Source organism: Alligator sinensis, unplaced genomic scaffold, assembly GCF_000455745.1.
Source record: "Alligator sinensis unplaced genomic scaffold, ASM45574v1 scaffold54_1, whole genome shotgun sequence".
Classification (NCBI taxonomy): Eukaryota; Metazoa; Chordata; order Crocodylia; family Alligatoridae; genus Alligator; species Alligator sinensis.
The window spans coordinates 1,281,703-1,297,128 of NW_005841962.1; the positions used below are offsets into that span (position 1 = coordinate 1,281,703).

A 15,426-nucleotide genomic window follows, 5' to 3' on the forward strand; every position below is an offset into this window, starting at 1 on the left:
TGAGCTACCTCTGAACAAGTTAACGTGCATTCTGGAAGTGCTACATAGCTGTATTGGTGCACCACTTCTAATTAATGTGGCTGTATATTGCTTCCCATTCCTGAACTTGCTTATTTCTCTCTCCATGGAGATCACCATACAGGTTTCCCTCGCCAGTCACGGTTTTGAGTATCCACGCTTAGTCAAAATGGTGTACAGAATATTATCACAGTATACAGTTTTGAGTAGCTATGGTTTTCCGTGGCCACACATCAGCCTGCCACCTGCCATTTTTCCCATAAGCCTTTTGTCGTGCCAGCCACAGGAACTTTCAGGAACCTAACCCTAGCGGTTAGCGAGGGAAACCTGTACATTGTGCCATATAGATGTACTCTTAGTATGCCAGTGTTCTTAACTCTACTTGTTTGATGGTCATAGCTGATGCAGTATGTGGATGTGATTCTAAATCTGCTACTACTTTTGAATTAAAGATCCTTGCAGCCCTGGTTGAAGTCTACAAGCATGCTAACCACATGGGGGGGCCCAGTGTCTCCCCGCTTCCATTTTCCAGTTTTCATCAAAATTTGATAGAATTCTACCCCGATGCTTAGAACATCTGTAGAAATTTTGGAATCGTTTGGGTACAGCATTCAAAATTTTCTTGTTAAATGCAGATAGACAAGCTATGAAATTGCATCAGGTTGGCTGGAACAAGTCAAGTTCTTCATTAAATTTTATCGAATTCTAGACAAGCTTTATTTTGGTAATGATTGCCCAGAAACTTCTAGCTTGGGGGTGGGCAATTATTTGGGCCCAGGGGCCACAATAGGGTGTTTTGATGAGTTGTTGGAGGCTGGATCAGCAACCCATCTCCCTTCCCCTCAACAATAACTTGCCAGAACTCCCTATGTGGGATGGGGGTGGGTGGGTGGGGAGCAGGGAAGGTGGGTGAGGCCAGGATCATGGTAAAGGGCAGTGACAGCACAAGGCCTGGGCCAGAGCCATGATCCCACTACCCACATGCCCCTGTGACTGGCATGGGTTCCACGGGCAGGGGCCTGTAGGGAGTGAATAACAGTTCTGCCCTAGGCCCAGGCCTGCGTTGCCACTGCCCCAAGATCCAGGCCCAGATGCAGCTTCCTGCCCACCCCCCCAGCTGTGCACCCTGCTTGTGCAGCTCCAGGCCAGTCTCCACAGGGACCCCAGGATCTCAGGATGGGGACAGCATGTGGCTGGAGCTGGGACAGACCCCAGTTCTGCAGGCAGGGATGTGTGGGTCTGGGGCAGTGTGTGATCCATTCCCTGCATGCCCCTGCCAGGTGTTGGGGAAGGGGAAGAGGCATTGCCTGGGCATTAGGTCCTGGGAGCTAGCTGGGGAGGTAGGGGAAGGGAAGAGCCCTGGGGTCTATGCAGCAGAGGTTGCCTGGGCGATGTAGCCCGCAACTGCCCCCACAACACTCCGCATGGGGCTGAGCCTCCCATGCTTCTGCCCAGGTGGTGCAGCCTGCATTGCTCTCCCAGCCAGTATGCACATTTAACCAGCAGGGCTGTTTCTGATGCAGCTGCAGCCGCCCAGGTGCTGCTCTGCTCCTTTCATCCCTACCCCTGCCATGCTACTCTTAAGTGGGGAGGAGTCTTCAGCTAGGCGGCTCCTGCCCCAGGGCATGGGGCTCAGGCTCCCAGCTGCCTTCCACACACACTGCCTGGCCTTTGAAAATTCTCTCCTAAAAATAGTAGGTGTTAAGACTGAAGTGGGGTGGAGAGGAAGCTTTCACTCTGAATATAGCTTTTCTGGTTGTAATGAAAAAGATCCCTATATAAAGGAACAGGTGTATGCATCAGCATATGTTCATTAGCATCAACTAAGGAGTGCCAGTTTACACTATCAGAAGCTCTGATACATAAGTTCTGGAGTGGTACAGCTTGCTTAAACCCAAATACCAAACATTCAGTGTCACAACCTGTCTACAGTTGTTGGTACAAATGTATTTTAAAAATGACATCTGGAAAAACTCACTTATGTTTGAATCTGTAAACCAAACTATGCCTATTAATTTGCTTTTTCTAGGTATCTACTAAATTTTGGTACTGTGAGTTACTATCTTGGTTACAATGCAATGCAGGATTTCTTTCCCACTATGGCAATGAAGCCAAACCCACAGTGCAGCGACAAAAATTGCAGGACACAGCAGGAAATATATAAGGTAAAACTCTTATATTTTGGAAGGATTTTTATTAAAAAGCTTAATGCATGCTAAATATCTAATCAAATGCTGAAAACTGGTAATGTTAGTTTCTTTTTTCATAATGCACATTCTGCAAACAGTTTCAGGTCATGTCAAGTAAGCTTGGCAAACCTTAGTCCCCAAAACAATTTTTCTCTGCAATCAATTAGGTCTTGGGTTTGCAAAGCAACTCTATCCTAAATTTTGTTTCTAAAGATGTTAACTTTTTTTAATTAAAATTCTGCTTATAGTTACCTATTTTCTTTTTAAACAAAAAATAAGCACAATCACTATTGGAGCTCGAATTCATACTCGCAAAAGTTAACTTTGGTCTTCCCTGATACTTCTATGAGTTCTACTCTCTCATGCATACTATGGCTCCTTTCACCCATAATCGAAGGGCATAGATACTGAATCTTCAAAGCAGTATTTTCTCCGAAGTAAAAAGGAGAGTCCATTTTTTTTTAAATCCGTAAACATTTCCTAAATGTCCATAAAGTAGTAGCCCATTTAAATAATATTGTTAGCTTGCTTTAGCACTCCTTTTTCTCAACTGCTTAACAAAAATAGCAACTGCAAATTCATGGGTCTCTCTCTTTCTTTCATCTCTTCAGAAAAAAGAAGCTGCACAACCAAAACAAGTAGTAATTGAACAGGAAGAAGAAATAGTACATGAAGACAATGACTGGGGTAAGAGATTGACTTGAAATCAAATGGACACTGGCAGTGTCAGCCTTCAGTTAAAATCCTCAAATCTGAACACCATGGGTTTCTCAGTGGGGTTTTTGTTTCAAGTTTTTAAATAATTTTTACCACACTTTCTGCTTAAGTATTAATCCTAAGGCTCTTGTTTTGATATACCTGAACCTGCTTCACCTTTTGGTTCTCCAACACTGAGCTTTTCTGTTCAGAATTGCAGAAGAATGTTAATTTTTTTTTTTTTTGCATTTTTCTTTTAAACTTTTGAAAATATTAATTAGATTTTATACCTTTAGAGGAAAAACGTCTTGTATTTAAATTTACCTGGGTGTCTGTCCCTTCTTTAAAGGATGAGCATGAATGATCAATGAGCATCCATTAACTCCCTCTCAGTACCTCACTAAGGACACCTCAGATAAATTTTTATTTCCCTCAAGGGCTGGATTTAAGAGCATTGCTATGCTGAAACCAAAAGCACATTTCATCAAAGAATGCTTTGAAATTGTTACTTTCTAAGTATTATACTTTTAATGAAGGAAAATGTAAGCTTGCAATCAGGTTAAGTGTCCTTAAACTGAAGATTTAAAACATGAAAAAGGGTATCGGGTAGGGCAGTGGTTTTCAAACTTGTTTGGCCACATACTACTTAGGAGCAGCAGTATTTTGCAGATATATCTTGTACACCCAATATGTCTGCATACACACTATCTGTGTATGGCAAAGCCATTCATTGCTCACTATGCATTGACCAATTAGAAGCTTCACCATCATTATTAACATTTAGGCATATGCCCCTTGACAAAGCAGTGTGTACCCCCATGGGGTATGCTACCCCTATTTTGAAAACCATTGCAGGGAAGGCTTAAGTTCTATTCCTTGTGCTTTTTAAAATACATTGTAGGAAAAAATCTTGCAGTGACAAACTTGCTCCATTCTCCCCTCAGCATCATCTTTCTGGGCAAGCTGCTAAACTATGTATTTCAAGAGACTGATTGCTGCAGTTTTTGTCTAATAGTACTGACTTGGTCCTTTAATTAGAACATTTGCTATTATAGTTGCCCATTTAACTTCTTTTTACTACTTAGGCATTGAGTTGGTATCAGAGGTTTCAGAAGAGGAACTGCAAGCTGCTTCTGGTCCAATCCCCAATCTTCCAGAGGGAATTACTGTAGCATATACCATACCTAGTAAGGTAATGTTGGCTGTCCTATTTTATACCACTTTTTGTACAATAAAAATCTTCTGAAACATAAAACTAGCTTCAAATTATTCCAAGGACCCTGAGAATTTTTTGATCAATTTGTGTTGAAGTTTAAACAGGAATTTTCCAGATTTTTTTTTATATTCCAAACACCTTTTTCATAATATTTTTTCTATTAAAAGGAAGATGGCAGTCAGACTGCAAGCAAATTCAGGATTGAATTTAATACTAGTATTTATCAGTTTTATCTTAAATCCTAATTGGAATAGTAGTCCATTGATGAACTCTAATCAGCCACACAACTGTGAACAATTTTAGGTTTAATCTTCCAATTTGTACTCTGAAATCCTTGGATCCTTTGTTCTGGAAAAAAACCAAGATACAAACAAACTAAACCTCATTTTATTTTTTTCCCCTCTTGCCAATAGGAAGAGAATGCTGCAGCTGAGGAAACGGTGGCAGAATCTGAGGAAAGCCTAGAAGAACTCATGGCCAAAATGAAGAACATATAGATAAAGGGAATATCAAATTGGATGTTTTGGACCGTGTGAGAGATCAAGAAATATTGCAAGATATATTTGAGGAAATTAAACTCCTATGAGAACAGTTTTAAAACTTGAATTTATGGTAAAAGTGCTGTCTTACTGACAAAGATAACGCTATCTCAGTTTTCTATATTTACATTCTACTGTCTACTTGCGTTTGATGTTAAGAGTTGTACTCTTATTAGCTGTTATGTCTCAGCAGTGTCAGAATCCAGATCCACAACAGAAAATTAAAGGTGGTAGACGAACTGACAAAAATAACGTTAAGTATAGTACCCATAAAAATATACTTTGCTACCTGGAGATGGAGTAACCTTGGGTAAATCAAGTGACAGGACAGATAAGTCTGTCATGTTGCCAAGTTCAAATCCAAGTCCAATAAGTCATAGTGGTAAATGTCCAGCTGGCTGCTGTTTAATGACCTGTATGGTCTCTGTTCTCATTATGACTTTACTGTACATGTTTTTGAGCCTTAAATTTTACTTAAAAAATTTGAAGGATAGAGTATCCATCTCCTGGGTTTTGTCAGTTTGTATTATATCCTCATTTATTCTAAAACATGTACACTTTCTGTGTTTGAGAGTGTGCTTTAAGCATGTGTTTGTTTGGTAAGTTTGTTGTTAGGTTCCTGACCTAACAGACCAAAACAAATGTCTTATTTGGTCATAACTACAGCTGACAGCCATATGTTTACATGTTAAATCCTTGTGATTAGTCGCTAAAAGAAACTTTGCACAGGAACAGTCAAAACTCTCTTCTGTTACCCTATAAAAGTTAATTTGTTCTAACAGTAGTTTATTTTAGAATAATACCTAACCCAAGCTTGTATATGCAAAACTTGATTCTAAACCCAGTTAACAGGATCCAACTTTAAGGCTGCAAGTCACTCAGTTTAAGACGCTACTTATTTTACAAATAATGCAAAGTTAATATAGTACAATAATTTTGAACTATCATGTCTTGAATAGCAAATTGGTGCTAATTACCCTTCATGTCTGCATGTTCGATAGTGTTGGTACTGTTCTGCAAGTTAAAATCAGTGCTGAAGTACCACTCCTATAAATTGTCTCTTAAGCATTAATAGGATGCAGTATTTGAATCTAAATACATGTTCCTCCTTGCAGTGAATACAAAGAGGCAAGTTGTAAACTTCAAAACCTGTTTTCCTTTATAAATTACAATATGTTAAGGTAACTTGTTAGCAGGCCCTTTTGAAAACAATAGGTTTTTGTTAGCTCTGTGTATAACTGGAAGATGAAATTAGCTTGCATTTCCTTTAGGAAAGGCCAAAATCAAAACTGAGAAGTGGCTGCTGGAGTGGGGGGGAAGGGATCACACATGTACAGGGCTTTTGTCTTTAGCATCAAGTATGTGCCCAGTTCTCACTCTTAAAGCTAATTTGCAGCAAGATTCTTAACTGTATCTGCCAAAAGGAAATGGGAATGATTTGGTCAGCATTCAGCTGCTATCCACATGGCTGACACCTCTATACAGGCCAAATATTAAGTTATATCACATATACAGTTTTATGAAGTAACTGATTAATACACAACAAGTGACTCATTATTTATTCAGTATACATAAGAGGTAAATGTATTAACAGAAACAGTTTTATTTGCCTCTTTCAAATTGCAAAGATATTAGGTAGGATCATAATGTTTAAAAGACATTTTGAAGGGAATTGCATACCAGTATTTAAAACTAATTAAAATGTATGTCTTTGATTCTATTTTGATGTGCAATGGAACTTTTTTTTTTAACCTTTGCAATTTCTTTAAAAAAATTAACGTACTAGTATAGTAGAATCACACACTTCCATTAAGTGGGAAGATTTTAATGGACATTTCAGATTTTTTCTCTCTCCCCCCTGGCAACTTAATATGTTGGACAAAGTAAGAATATACAGATTTTAGTCTTATTTTATTAATTTATTTAAGGTACAAAATATAATATCAAGTGCTACAACTTTAACAGTAAATCTGAGAAATGAGATCTTGCTATAGAACTGTCCTATTAAATTAGCGCTGATACACTGAGATCATCTGTGTTGATGTGGAGCTCTCCAGCACACAAGTGTTACAATATTTAATAAATTACATCAATTTTGGTTCTCATCTGATATACAGTTCTTCTCATTTTATGCACATGATGCACAAACTACATTTGCTGTAGCTAATTTGCCTAAGGGTGGATTATCCATCTCTAGAAAAGTAACACTGCAATTAAATCTTGTTAACACAGTCATACAATGATATCAGATTGGAGTGTATTCAGAGAGGAATGGTGACAGCTAAAAGTTTGGGAATTCAATCCATGGAAAAGCTTTTAAAATGGCACTGTAGTTCTTAAGAAAAAGAAAAAAGAAATGAAAAAGTGAAAAGCCTGTTTAAAAATGTCAAACCAAGAACAAAACTTTCAGAGGAGAAAGATAGACCATGCATGACAATTTAATACCTAATAAGTATTCTACCCAAAGACATGATTATACAGGGACTAAGGAGGAAGATAATTTTAGGCTGTGGTTGTGGAAAAACAGGTTTTTTGGGGGGGGAGGGGGGGTTATATTAGAAAAGTCTTCTAAAGAAATTGGTCAAAAATATATAAAGAAATACAAGTGTGGTAAAAAAAATCCTGCTTTGATAGCAAAGACATATGAAATATAACATCACAATTTTTATTAGAGATGCTGCAATAACCTAAGGCAGACAAGGTTCCTTGGGTGAATTTGATAGCTTTTATTAGACCAACCCACATGGTTGGAGAATAGTTATTATGCAAGCTTTCGGGTTCAAAAACCCTTCGTCAGGCTAAGGAAGTATCAGCAGTTGGTATGTGCTCTTCCTGGATGGAATGGCTGGGCCCTGCCCCTGGCTTCTTTACTTTTCATTCCATCCAGGAAGAGCACACACCAACTGCTGAAACTTCCTTAGCCTGACAAAGGGTTTTTGAACTCGAAAGCTTGCTTAATAACTATTCTCCGACTATTTGGGTTGGTCTAATAAAAGATATCAAATTCACCCAAGGAACCTTGTCTGCCTATGTCCTTAGACTAACACGGCTACAACCTAAACCCCTGCAATAACCTAACACTTTTGAGGTTTCCAACTAAATCTTAATCAGTTATGGCAGTTTTGATATCATACACTCATTTGCAGTTGCTTAAAATTGTCTTTCCCAAGTTATATCCTACCCTAAATAGCATGTTCTTTCTAGTTAGAACCAGGGCTGAAGGAAGTTTAACTAAACTTTAGTGCTTATTTTAAAGGGAAAAGTGTATTTTTGGAAAAGACAGTATCCTTCTTGGATATCAGTCTCTGCTACTTAAATTTAGGAGAACACACAGATTATGACTTTGTGAAACATAATACTGATGCTTCAAAGGATTCCAATAATCACCAAAAAGTGCATATCTTTTAAAAAAATAAATAAGTCCATTTAATTTACTGTATTTATTTATAAATAAGCAGGAAGAGACTTTAAAATGATCTGTGAAGGTATCTGGCTTAGAAGGATGCACACAAACACAGGATTATTAATTTACTGCTGTTCACTGGGCATAAAATATGCCCTAATTCTCTTGCTGATTAATACAAACATATTCAAATACTGGAGGCTGTAGTGTGAGCAGTTTTATTAAACTGACTTAAATATTTATCTACAATTAACTCTTCATCGTCTCTGTAGTTTCTCACTGAAAATAACTGGATGTTACATTTAAAAAATTCACAGGGCTAACTTAGTGTTCCCAGTAACTATCTTAGAAAAAGAAACTCAGAAGGATTTCGTACCAGGAAACCTATTTCCTCAAAGCCAAAATATCAACAAATGATGCTTTGCATTCTCCTCTAGGCAAAAATGACTTGCAACATTACTGCATCTAGAACAATTTAAACTGCTCCTGAAGAGGTAGAAAGCAACAGTAATAAAACTGCATAAATGCTGAAGTGTGGAAATACGAAGAGACTACTGTTATCTACAACTAGTACCTGTTTTATTGACTGCACCCTGCAACTTGCAGTAAGAGGTATTAATGTCATGTATTTTCTGGCATCAGCCACAGTTTGAATAAGCAAGACTATGGACAAGCATTCATTTTTACCATTGCAAATTTCTGGGAAACAAGAGGGGAGAACATGGGTGTTCCAGCTTGCAGCTGCCACATCTCCTCCTCCCTTTGCTTTCCCCAGCATGGTTAAAGGGTGCTGCTCTGTTCCTCCCGGTCCCTGGGGAAGACTGGAGTAGCCTCCACTCCCCACACATTACCTGAATTGGGGTGACATCAAGCTCAGGAAGGGGCAGGGAGCTTTTCCCTGCCACTCCACTCCTCCATGGCCTTGAGAGGAGTGGAGCAGCAGCTGTTCCCCAGACTGGGTTCAGCCAGGCCTGGGGAACGCATAGGGAACCTCTCCCTGGCTCCACTCTCAGTCTCCAGGAGTGGAACAGCCAAAGCATACAGGCACTCATTCCTGCGCCAGAAACTCTTGCAGAGGCAAGAATTTCCTTACTGAAAGAAGCTCTTTCTACCAGATAGAGCCTGTTACCTGCAGGTGAAACTGCAAAACTGCCTGCATGGTCCCCATTTCTAGCTGGAGACGAGCATTTCTGCCACTAGGGATGTAGCTACTGTCTAAGCCTAAAGCTATGTCTACACAGTCACCCAAGTGAGCCCAGGACCACAACAGAGAAATAAACCCTATTCATGCCCAAACCCACAAATTAAGTAATAAAGATGGCTCTGGAGAGCATCGGAGTGATTTGGACCAGCCCTGAATATCACCCTGAGCAAAGTGTTGGGTATCAGGACACAGTTTGGGCCTCTGGTGTGTGCCCTGGATCTGCCTATACTGCCTAATTTTTTAGTTTGGGGATATGCAGACACTTAATCTAACAACAAGCAACACAAATGGCATATGTGTAACAGAAGATACCAACTCCATATAGAATGGTCCACAAAAATAGCATGAATGAAGATAACTTCAATTAAACCTTTTGTTCATATTATCAGTCAGCATGATAGTTCTTACAAAACAACACCTTCATCTCCAAAGGCTGCTTAAACTAATTTTGATTCCCTCATTATTTAGAGGTTGTCTCTTAGTATTCAGTTCCTTTTTGTGCCTTTTTGCATCACCTCTGTCCATGTTCTAGGAAAACATTTGGTGATAACGCACTTTTTAAACTGAATGCGTCTCCACTGGATGAGTGTCGGGATGGAGTTTTTCCTCCTATCAACGAAGTCTCTGCTTCTTTTATTTCCATGGCTCTCTTGTACAGTTCAGCTGCTTTCTCAAAATCTCCACCTTCATAACTTTGGTAGAGAAAAAGTAAAGTCAAATTTGATTAAAACATCCCATGCTAACTCAATCCTGTAGAAGTTTACAAGTCACATACAATTCATTCAAATTACCAACAATAAATGTTAGCCTCCACATTTTCTACTAAATACACTGATGCTACACTTGATCTGAGCCTGCAAGTGATTAGCCTACACGTGATCTTAGCCCACAAAAGGCTGAAAAGCGTGTGCTCAAACCAGCCATTTGTTTATTTAAGAGTGGTTTGCCTTGTTGAGAGAACATGGCGAGAGCTACATGCTTACCTTAGCACAGCTAAGTTTTTTAGCGTTTCTCCCACACGAGGATGCATACGACCGAAGCTGTCTTCGTAAATCTTTAATGCACGCTCATACAGAGGTAAGGCTTCAGTTCGCTTTTTCTTTTGGTAAGAGAATGGGAAGAGAAGACTAAATTAAAAATTGGTTATTTAAATGGGTATATTACACTTACTGCCTTGCTTTTACAAATATTAGAGACATTCCTCATCTTTTAATTTCAAAACTCAGCTCAAATGAGTATATGTTGCATGTCTAGGTTTTAGATAAGATTCTTAAGACATTACAGATATTTAAAGTAAGGTTACAGACCCCTGCCCAGCACGTGGAAGGCAATATAATGTCAAAGCAAAGTATAATCTGCTAAAAGTTTACTGCTCTGGAGACTAAGGAATGAAGTTGATAACATTTCTCTTTAACTTATTTTACGTTTGTCTACAAGTGCAGCTTTATCAGACCTCAAACACTATACAGATCCACACTTGTTCAACACTGCTCCAAAGATGAGCACCATCATAGCTGTATGTAGTGCTCTGTCTGAGACTGTATTACACCAGTGCTCGCACATGATGCTCCGACACCATGCTGCTAAAGATGCCTTTTACGTTTAGTTTAAACCAAAAGGTCCTGATTATGGGATATTTCTATGATTCCAAATAAAATTAAAATAAATTAATCAATTAAAAATAAAAAAATAAATAAATCACATTTTGCTTACTTTAGTTTCCTCTGCTAAGTAAGCTCTTTCAGTTACTCTAAATGGAAATTCTATAAGGATTTTTTTAAATGGAGTTAAATGTCTTTGATATCTAAAACTGTTGAAATATTGAACTATGAAACAAATGCATATGACAGAAAAAAACCTACCATCTGACAATAAAGGACAGCTAGGTTTACCAAGGCAGTAGCTACACTAGGGTGCTTTGGACCAAATGACTTCTGCCGGATTTCAACAGTCAACTCGTATAGAGGTACAGCCTTGTCAAGTTTTCCCTGGAAAATAAATCAGTAGAGTGATACAGCCATTTGATTACAGCCAACATAGATTTCATAGACATTAGGGCTGGAAGGGACCTTGGAAGAACTTCCAGTCCAGCCCCTTACCCCAGGGACAAGAAGTCAGCAGGGGTCATAGGATCCTAGCAAGATAAACATCCGCCTTTCTCTTGAAGGTGTTCAAAGTAGGTGCTTGAACCACCTCTGGCGGCACAGACCTTGGGGGCTTGGACAGTAAAGTTCTTCCTTATGTCCAGCCTGAAACGGTCTTGGAGGAGTTTATGATCGTTCGCCCTTGTCATCCCTTGGGGCGCTCTGGTGAACAAACATTCCCCAGATCCTGTTAAGCGCCCCTGATAAACTTTTAGGCAGCCATCAGATCACCCCTGAGCCTGTACTTTTCTAGGCTGAAGAGTCCCATAGCTCTCAGCCTCTCATCATGAGGCGTGTTTTCCTGCCCTCTGATCATGTGCATGGCTCGCTGGACTCTCAAGCTTCTCCACATCCTTTTTGAATTGTGGAACCCAAAACTGGATGCAGTACTCCAGCTGTGGCCTCACCAAGGCCAAGTACAACGGAAGAATGACGTCCTGGGATTTGTTTGAGAAGCATCTATGGATGCAAGCCAGTGTTTTGCTCACTTTACTAGCCGCAGCATCGCATTGAAGGCTCATGTTCATCTTGTGGTCAATCATGACCCCCAAGTCCCTTCTGTCTGTAGTGCTAGCCAGGGTAGCACTGCCGAGCCAAAAGCATGCTGCGTGTTTTTCTTCCCAAGGTGGAGAACCTTGCATTTTTCAGTGTTAAACACCATCAGGTTCTCATCCGCTCATTTTCTGAGCCTGTCAAAGTCCGCCTTGATCGCCCTCCTGTCCTCAGGTGTGGATGCTTTACCCCAAAGTTTGGTGTCGTCAGCAAACTTGGCCAATCCGCTTCTGACTCCAATGTCCACATCATTAATGAAGATGTTGAATAATATAGGTCCAAGTACAGAGCCTCAAGGGACCCCACTGATCACAGTGCACCACAACGATTGACTTCCGTCAACTACCACCCTCTGGGCCACAGTTGGCCAGTTTTGCCAAGAGGTGATCATGGGATACCAGATCGAAGGCTTTTTTAAAGTCAAGATATATGACATCAATCTCTTCTCCCTTGTCCAGGTGATAGGTCACCTGGTCGTAAAAGGAAATAAGATTGGTCGAGCAAAACCTACCCACAACAAACCCGTGCTGGCTATCCCTCAGGATGTTGCTATCAGCCAGCCTGTTAAGAGTCGTTTCTTCGATAATCTTTTCTAAGACCTTCCCCAGGATAGAGGTCAGGCTGATGGGCCTGTAGTTTGCCGGATCCACTTTCCTCCCTTTCTTGAAGATAGGCACCACATTGGCTTTCTTCCAATCTTTGGGCACTACACCAGAGTGCCAGGAGTTCTCGAAGATCCGTGCCAGGGGCTGGGTTATGATGCTTGCCAGCTCCTTGAGTACCCTTGGGTGTAAACTGTCAGGGCCGTCAGGGCGTCCCATGGGACTGGTGAAAAACTGACACAAAGTACCCATTTAGCCAGTTTGCTGTTTCCTGGGTATCGGTTGGCAGTTCTCCCATCTGCGGGCATCCCATGGGGCTGGTGAAAGACCAATTCAAAGTTTGCTTTTTACCCATTTAGCAAGTTTGCTTTTTCCTGGGCGTCAGTTGTCAGCTGTTCCATCTGGTTTAGCAGGGGTCCAGTGTTGCCCTTGCTTTTCCTCTGGCTCTCCACATATCTAAAAAGACTTTTTATTGTCCTTGATACTTGTAGCCAGTTGGAGTTCCGTAACAACCTTAGCTTTCCTGGTTCACTCTCTGCAGGTCCGGACCAGTGCAGAATTTTCCTCCTTGGATGTGGATTCCGTCCTCCAACCTTTGTAGTTCTTTTTAGACGCAGGAGGTCTGCTATTTCCCTGCTGAGCCAAGGGGGGCTGCTGTGCCCTTTTGTTGCCTTTCCTCCAAGATGGAATAGACTTAGCTTGTACACCCAGTATTGCTCCCTTGAGTAGCAACCACTCTTCCTGAACTCCCCTCCCCTTTAGGTCATGGTCCCTTAGGGCCTCACTGACAGGCCTCCTGAGCTTGTCAAAGTCAGCTTTCCTGAAGTTGAGAACTTCTGTATTGCTGACTGACTTGCCCGCTTTACAGCAGATGGTGAAGGTGATCAGCTCGTGGTCACTGTCACTCAGGTTCCCTTTGATAGTTAGGTCGCTGATTAGGTCGTCCCCAGTTGCCAGTACCAGGTCGAGCAGCACTTTACCTCTTGTTGGCCCGTAGACTTCTTGTGTCAGATAGAGCTTATCCACACACGTGAGGAAGCTTTGCAACCATTCAGATTTGGACGAGCGCTCTTCCCACGAGATGTTTGGGTAGTTGAAGTCTCCCATGACAACCATGCACTGGAAGCATGTGGCTTCAGCCAATTCCCTAGTGAACTCCTGGTCAAGCTCTTGATTCTGGGTGGGAGGTCTGTAGTAGACTCCCACCATTGTGTCCCCTGTGCCATGTTCCCCACCGATTATAACCCAGAGGGTCTCCAGTTGTCCACATAGTGGCATAACATCTTTGTCTGAATAAACAGCTTATAAAAACTGCAATTGTTTTCAGACCAACAACTGTAACTTTGTCTAGTTAATGATAAATCAACAGGGAATTGGTTGTTATAGATATCCGCTAAGAGTCCAAACCTACAGGGAGCTTGAGTACTTCTAATTCATTTAAAATCCTTGAAGAACTGAAAGAAGTAAGCACCTTGCAGGATTGTGCATCTCTTTTCTAGATGCTACCTCTACTACTGGCATCTCTTTCTCAAACTTGCTTTTTCAGTATAAAATTTCTTCCACTAGCAAAGGGGTAGGCAACCCCCGGCACAGATGCCAGAGTGTGGCATACAAAGGCATTTTGCTTGGCACATGAACCCTGCAGCAGACAGCAGGGAAGGGGCCGGGACTGCGCTTCCATAACAAGGATCAGGTCCCTTATGGCTCCCCTGCTGTCTGCCCCTGGCAAGTTGAGGTTGTGGGAGTTTTTGGCACTCTGCCCCAAATATTGCTGACCCTTGTACCAGCACCTAATTCAGGAGAGTATTTTTTAAAGGCTTCCAATTCATATCTGTCAGTCAAAATTATTTCTCCTTTGTTTGCACTAGTACTCCCCAACCTGCCAGAAGTGGTAAAGAAGAATGTTTGTTTTCAACACAAAAACAGAAATGTATAATTAAAAAAATATTATCTAAGACTCACTTTTCAACTAGTATTATTGTAGACTTAAGTTTTGTTCTACTCCAGACTTGAATCTGTAACCTCCTTTATATCTGATTTATGGGGCATAGTGTTTTTGTTTTATTTTTCCCCCCTGGGGAACATGTTTGGGTTTCCAAAGTACCCTTAGATTTTAAGTCTACAGTTTTCTGTTTCTTCCAAGCATCACTATTCGCAGCCTTATGTCATAAGAACTGTATATAGAGTCAACAATTAGTCTATGGTGAGTAAATCTCTACAGTCAGGTATCTGACTCTGGTCCATTTTCTGTTCTAGTTTCCTGCACTCAGTTCTTCTACATTTCAGCAATGCCCATTTATTACAAGCTGTGCCCGCCACTGTTCCAAAAGGCGTTCTCGGGCTGCTTTGGCTCGGGTGGCTGACTGGGTCTGCCCCAGTCCTGCGGGCGGCCCCCAGGGGGGGGGGGCACGCCCCCCCCCCGAACCCCCCCAGCCACAGCCTTATCTGGACCCTCAGTGGTGGGGTTCCCCCTCACTGTGGCCTCCAGTGCCGTCACGCCTTCGGCGGGCACTTACGGGGCTCCAACCTCCCCTATACCCCGGCCAACGCCACCTTTGATCGTGGGTCTCTCAGTCTCTTCTAGCCGACCCCGTCTGGTCTCTTCCCTCGTCCCTGACCAGCTTGACTCGATGTCTTAAGCTGGACTCCGGTCCGAGGACTGCGAGACCCGAGGTCCTGTTGCCCCTGCGGGCTTCCTTCCTGGCCTCCCTGCCGGCTCTCTCACCGGTTCCTTCACCGGCTTCCCTGCCGGCTCTTGCACCGGCGTCCCAGCCGGCTCTCCCACCAGTTCCTTCACCGGCGTCCCAGCCGGCTCTTGCACCGGCGTCCCAGCTGGCTCTTCCACCAGTTCCTTCACCGGTGT

At 41.7% G+C, this 15,426-nt stretch overlaps 2 protein-coding genes across 9 annotated transcripts in view; one reads left to right on the forward strand and one right to left on the reverse strand.

The window, feature by feature from the left end:
• Positions 1 to 7,790, forward strand: part of UBA5 (ubiquitin like modifier activating enzyme 5) — a 15,312-nt gene extending 7,522 nt beyond the window's left edge. For 4 of the 5 annotated variants that reach the window (XM_006020627.2, XM_025200284.1, XM_025200286.1 and 1 more), the window contains 4 exons: positions 2,048 to 2,183; positions 2,819 to 2,894; positions 3,989 to 4,095; positions 4,533 to 7,419. In XM_006020627.2, the coding sequence (XP_006020689.1) occupies positions 2,048 to 2,183; positions 2,819 to 2,894; positions 3,989 to 4,095; positions 4,533 to 4,616 (403 nt within the window). In that variant the 3' untranslated portion in view covers positions 4,617 to 7,419. Of the gene's footprint in view, positions 1 to 2,047; positions 2,184 to 2,818; positions 2,895 to 3,988; positions 4,096 to 4,532; positions 7,420 to 7,697 lie in introns of those variants that run through there. The other variant, XR_003093292.1, reaches the window with a different exon arrangement.
• Positions 7,791 to 9,745: 1,955 nt separating this feature from the next.
• NPHP3 (nephrocystin 3) overlaps positions 9,746 to 15,426 on the reverse strand; it is a 41,716-nt gene continuing 36,035 nt past the window's right edge. For 3 of the 4 annotated variants that reach the window (XM_025200283.1, XM_025200281.1, XM_014518515.2), the window contains 3 exons: positions 11,128 to 11,253; positions 10,249 to 10,364; positions 9,746 to 9,957 (listed from right to left, as the gene is read on the reverse strand). In XM_025200283.1, coding sequence (XP_025056068.1) covers positions 9,777 to 9,957; positions 10,249 to 10,364; positions 11,128 to 11,253 — 423 coding nt within the window. In that variant the 3' untranslated portion in view covers positions 9,746 to 9,776. The remainder of the gene's footprint in view (positions 9,958 to 10,248; positions 10,365 to 11,127; positions 11,254 to 15,426) is intronic. The other variant, XM_025200282.1, reaches the window with a different exon arrangement.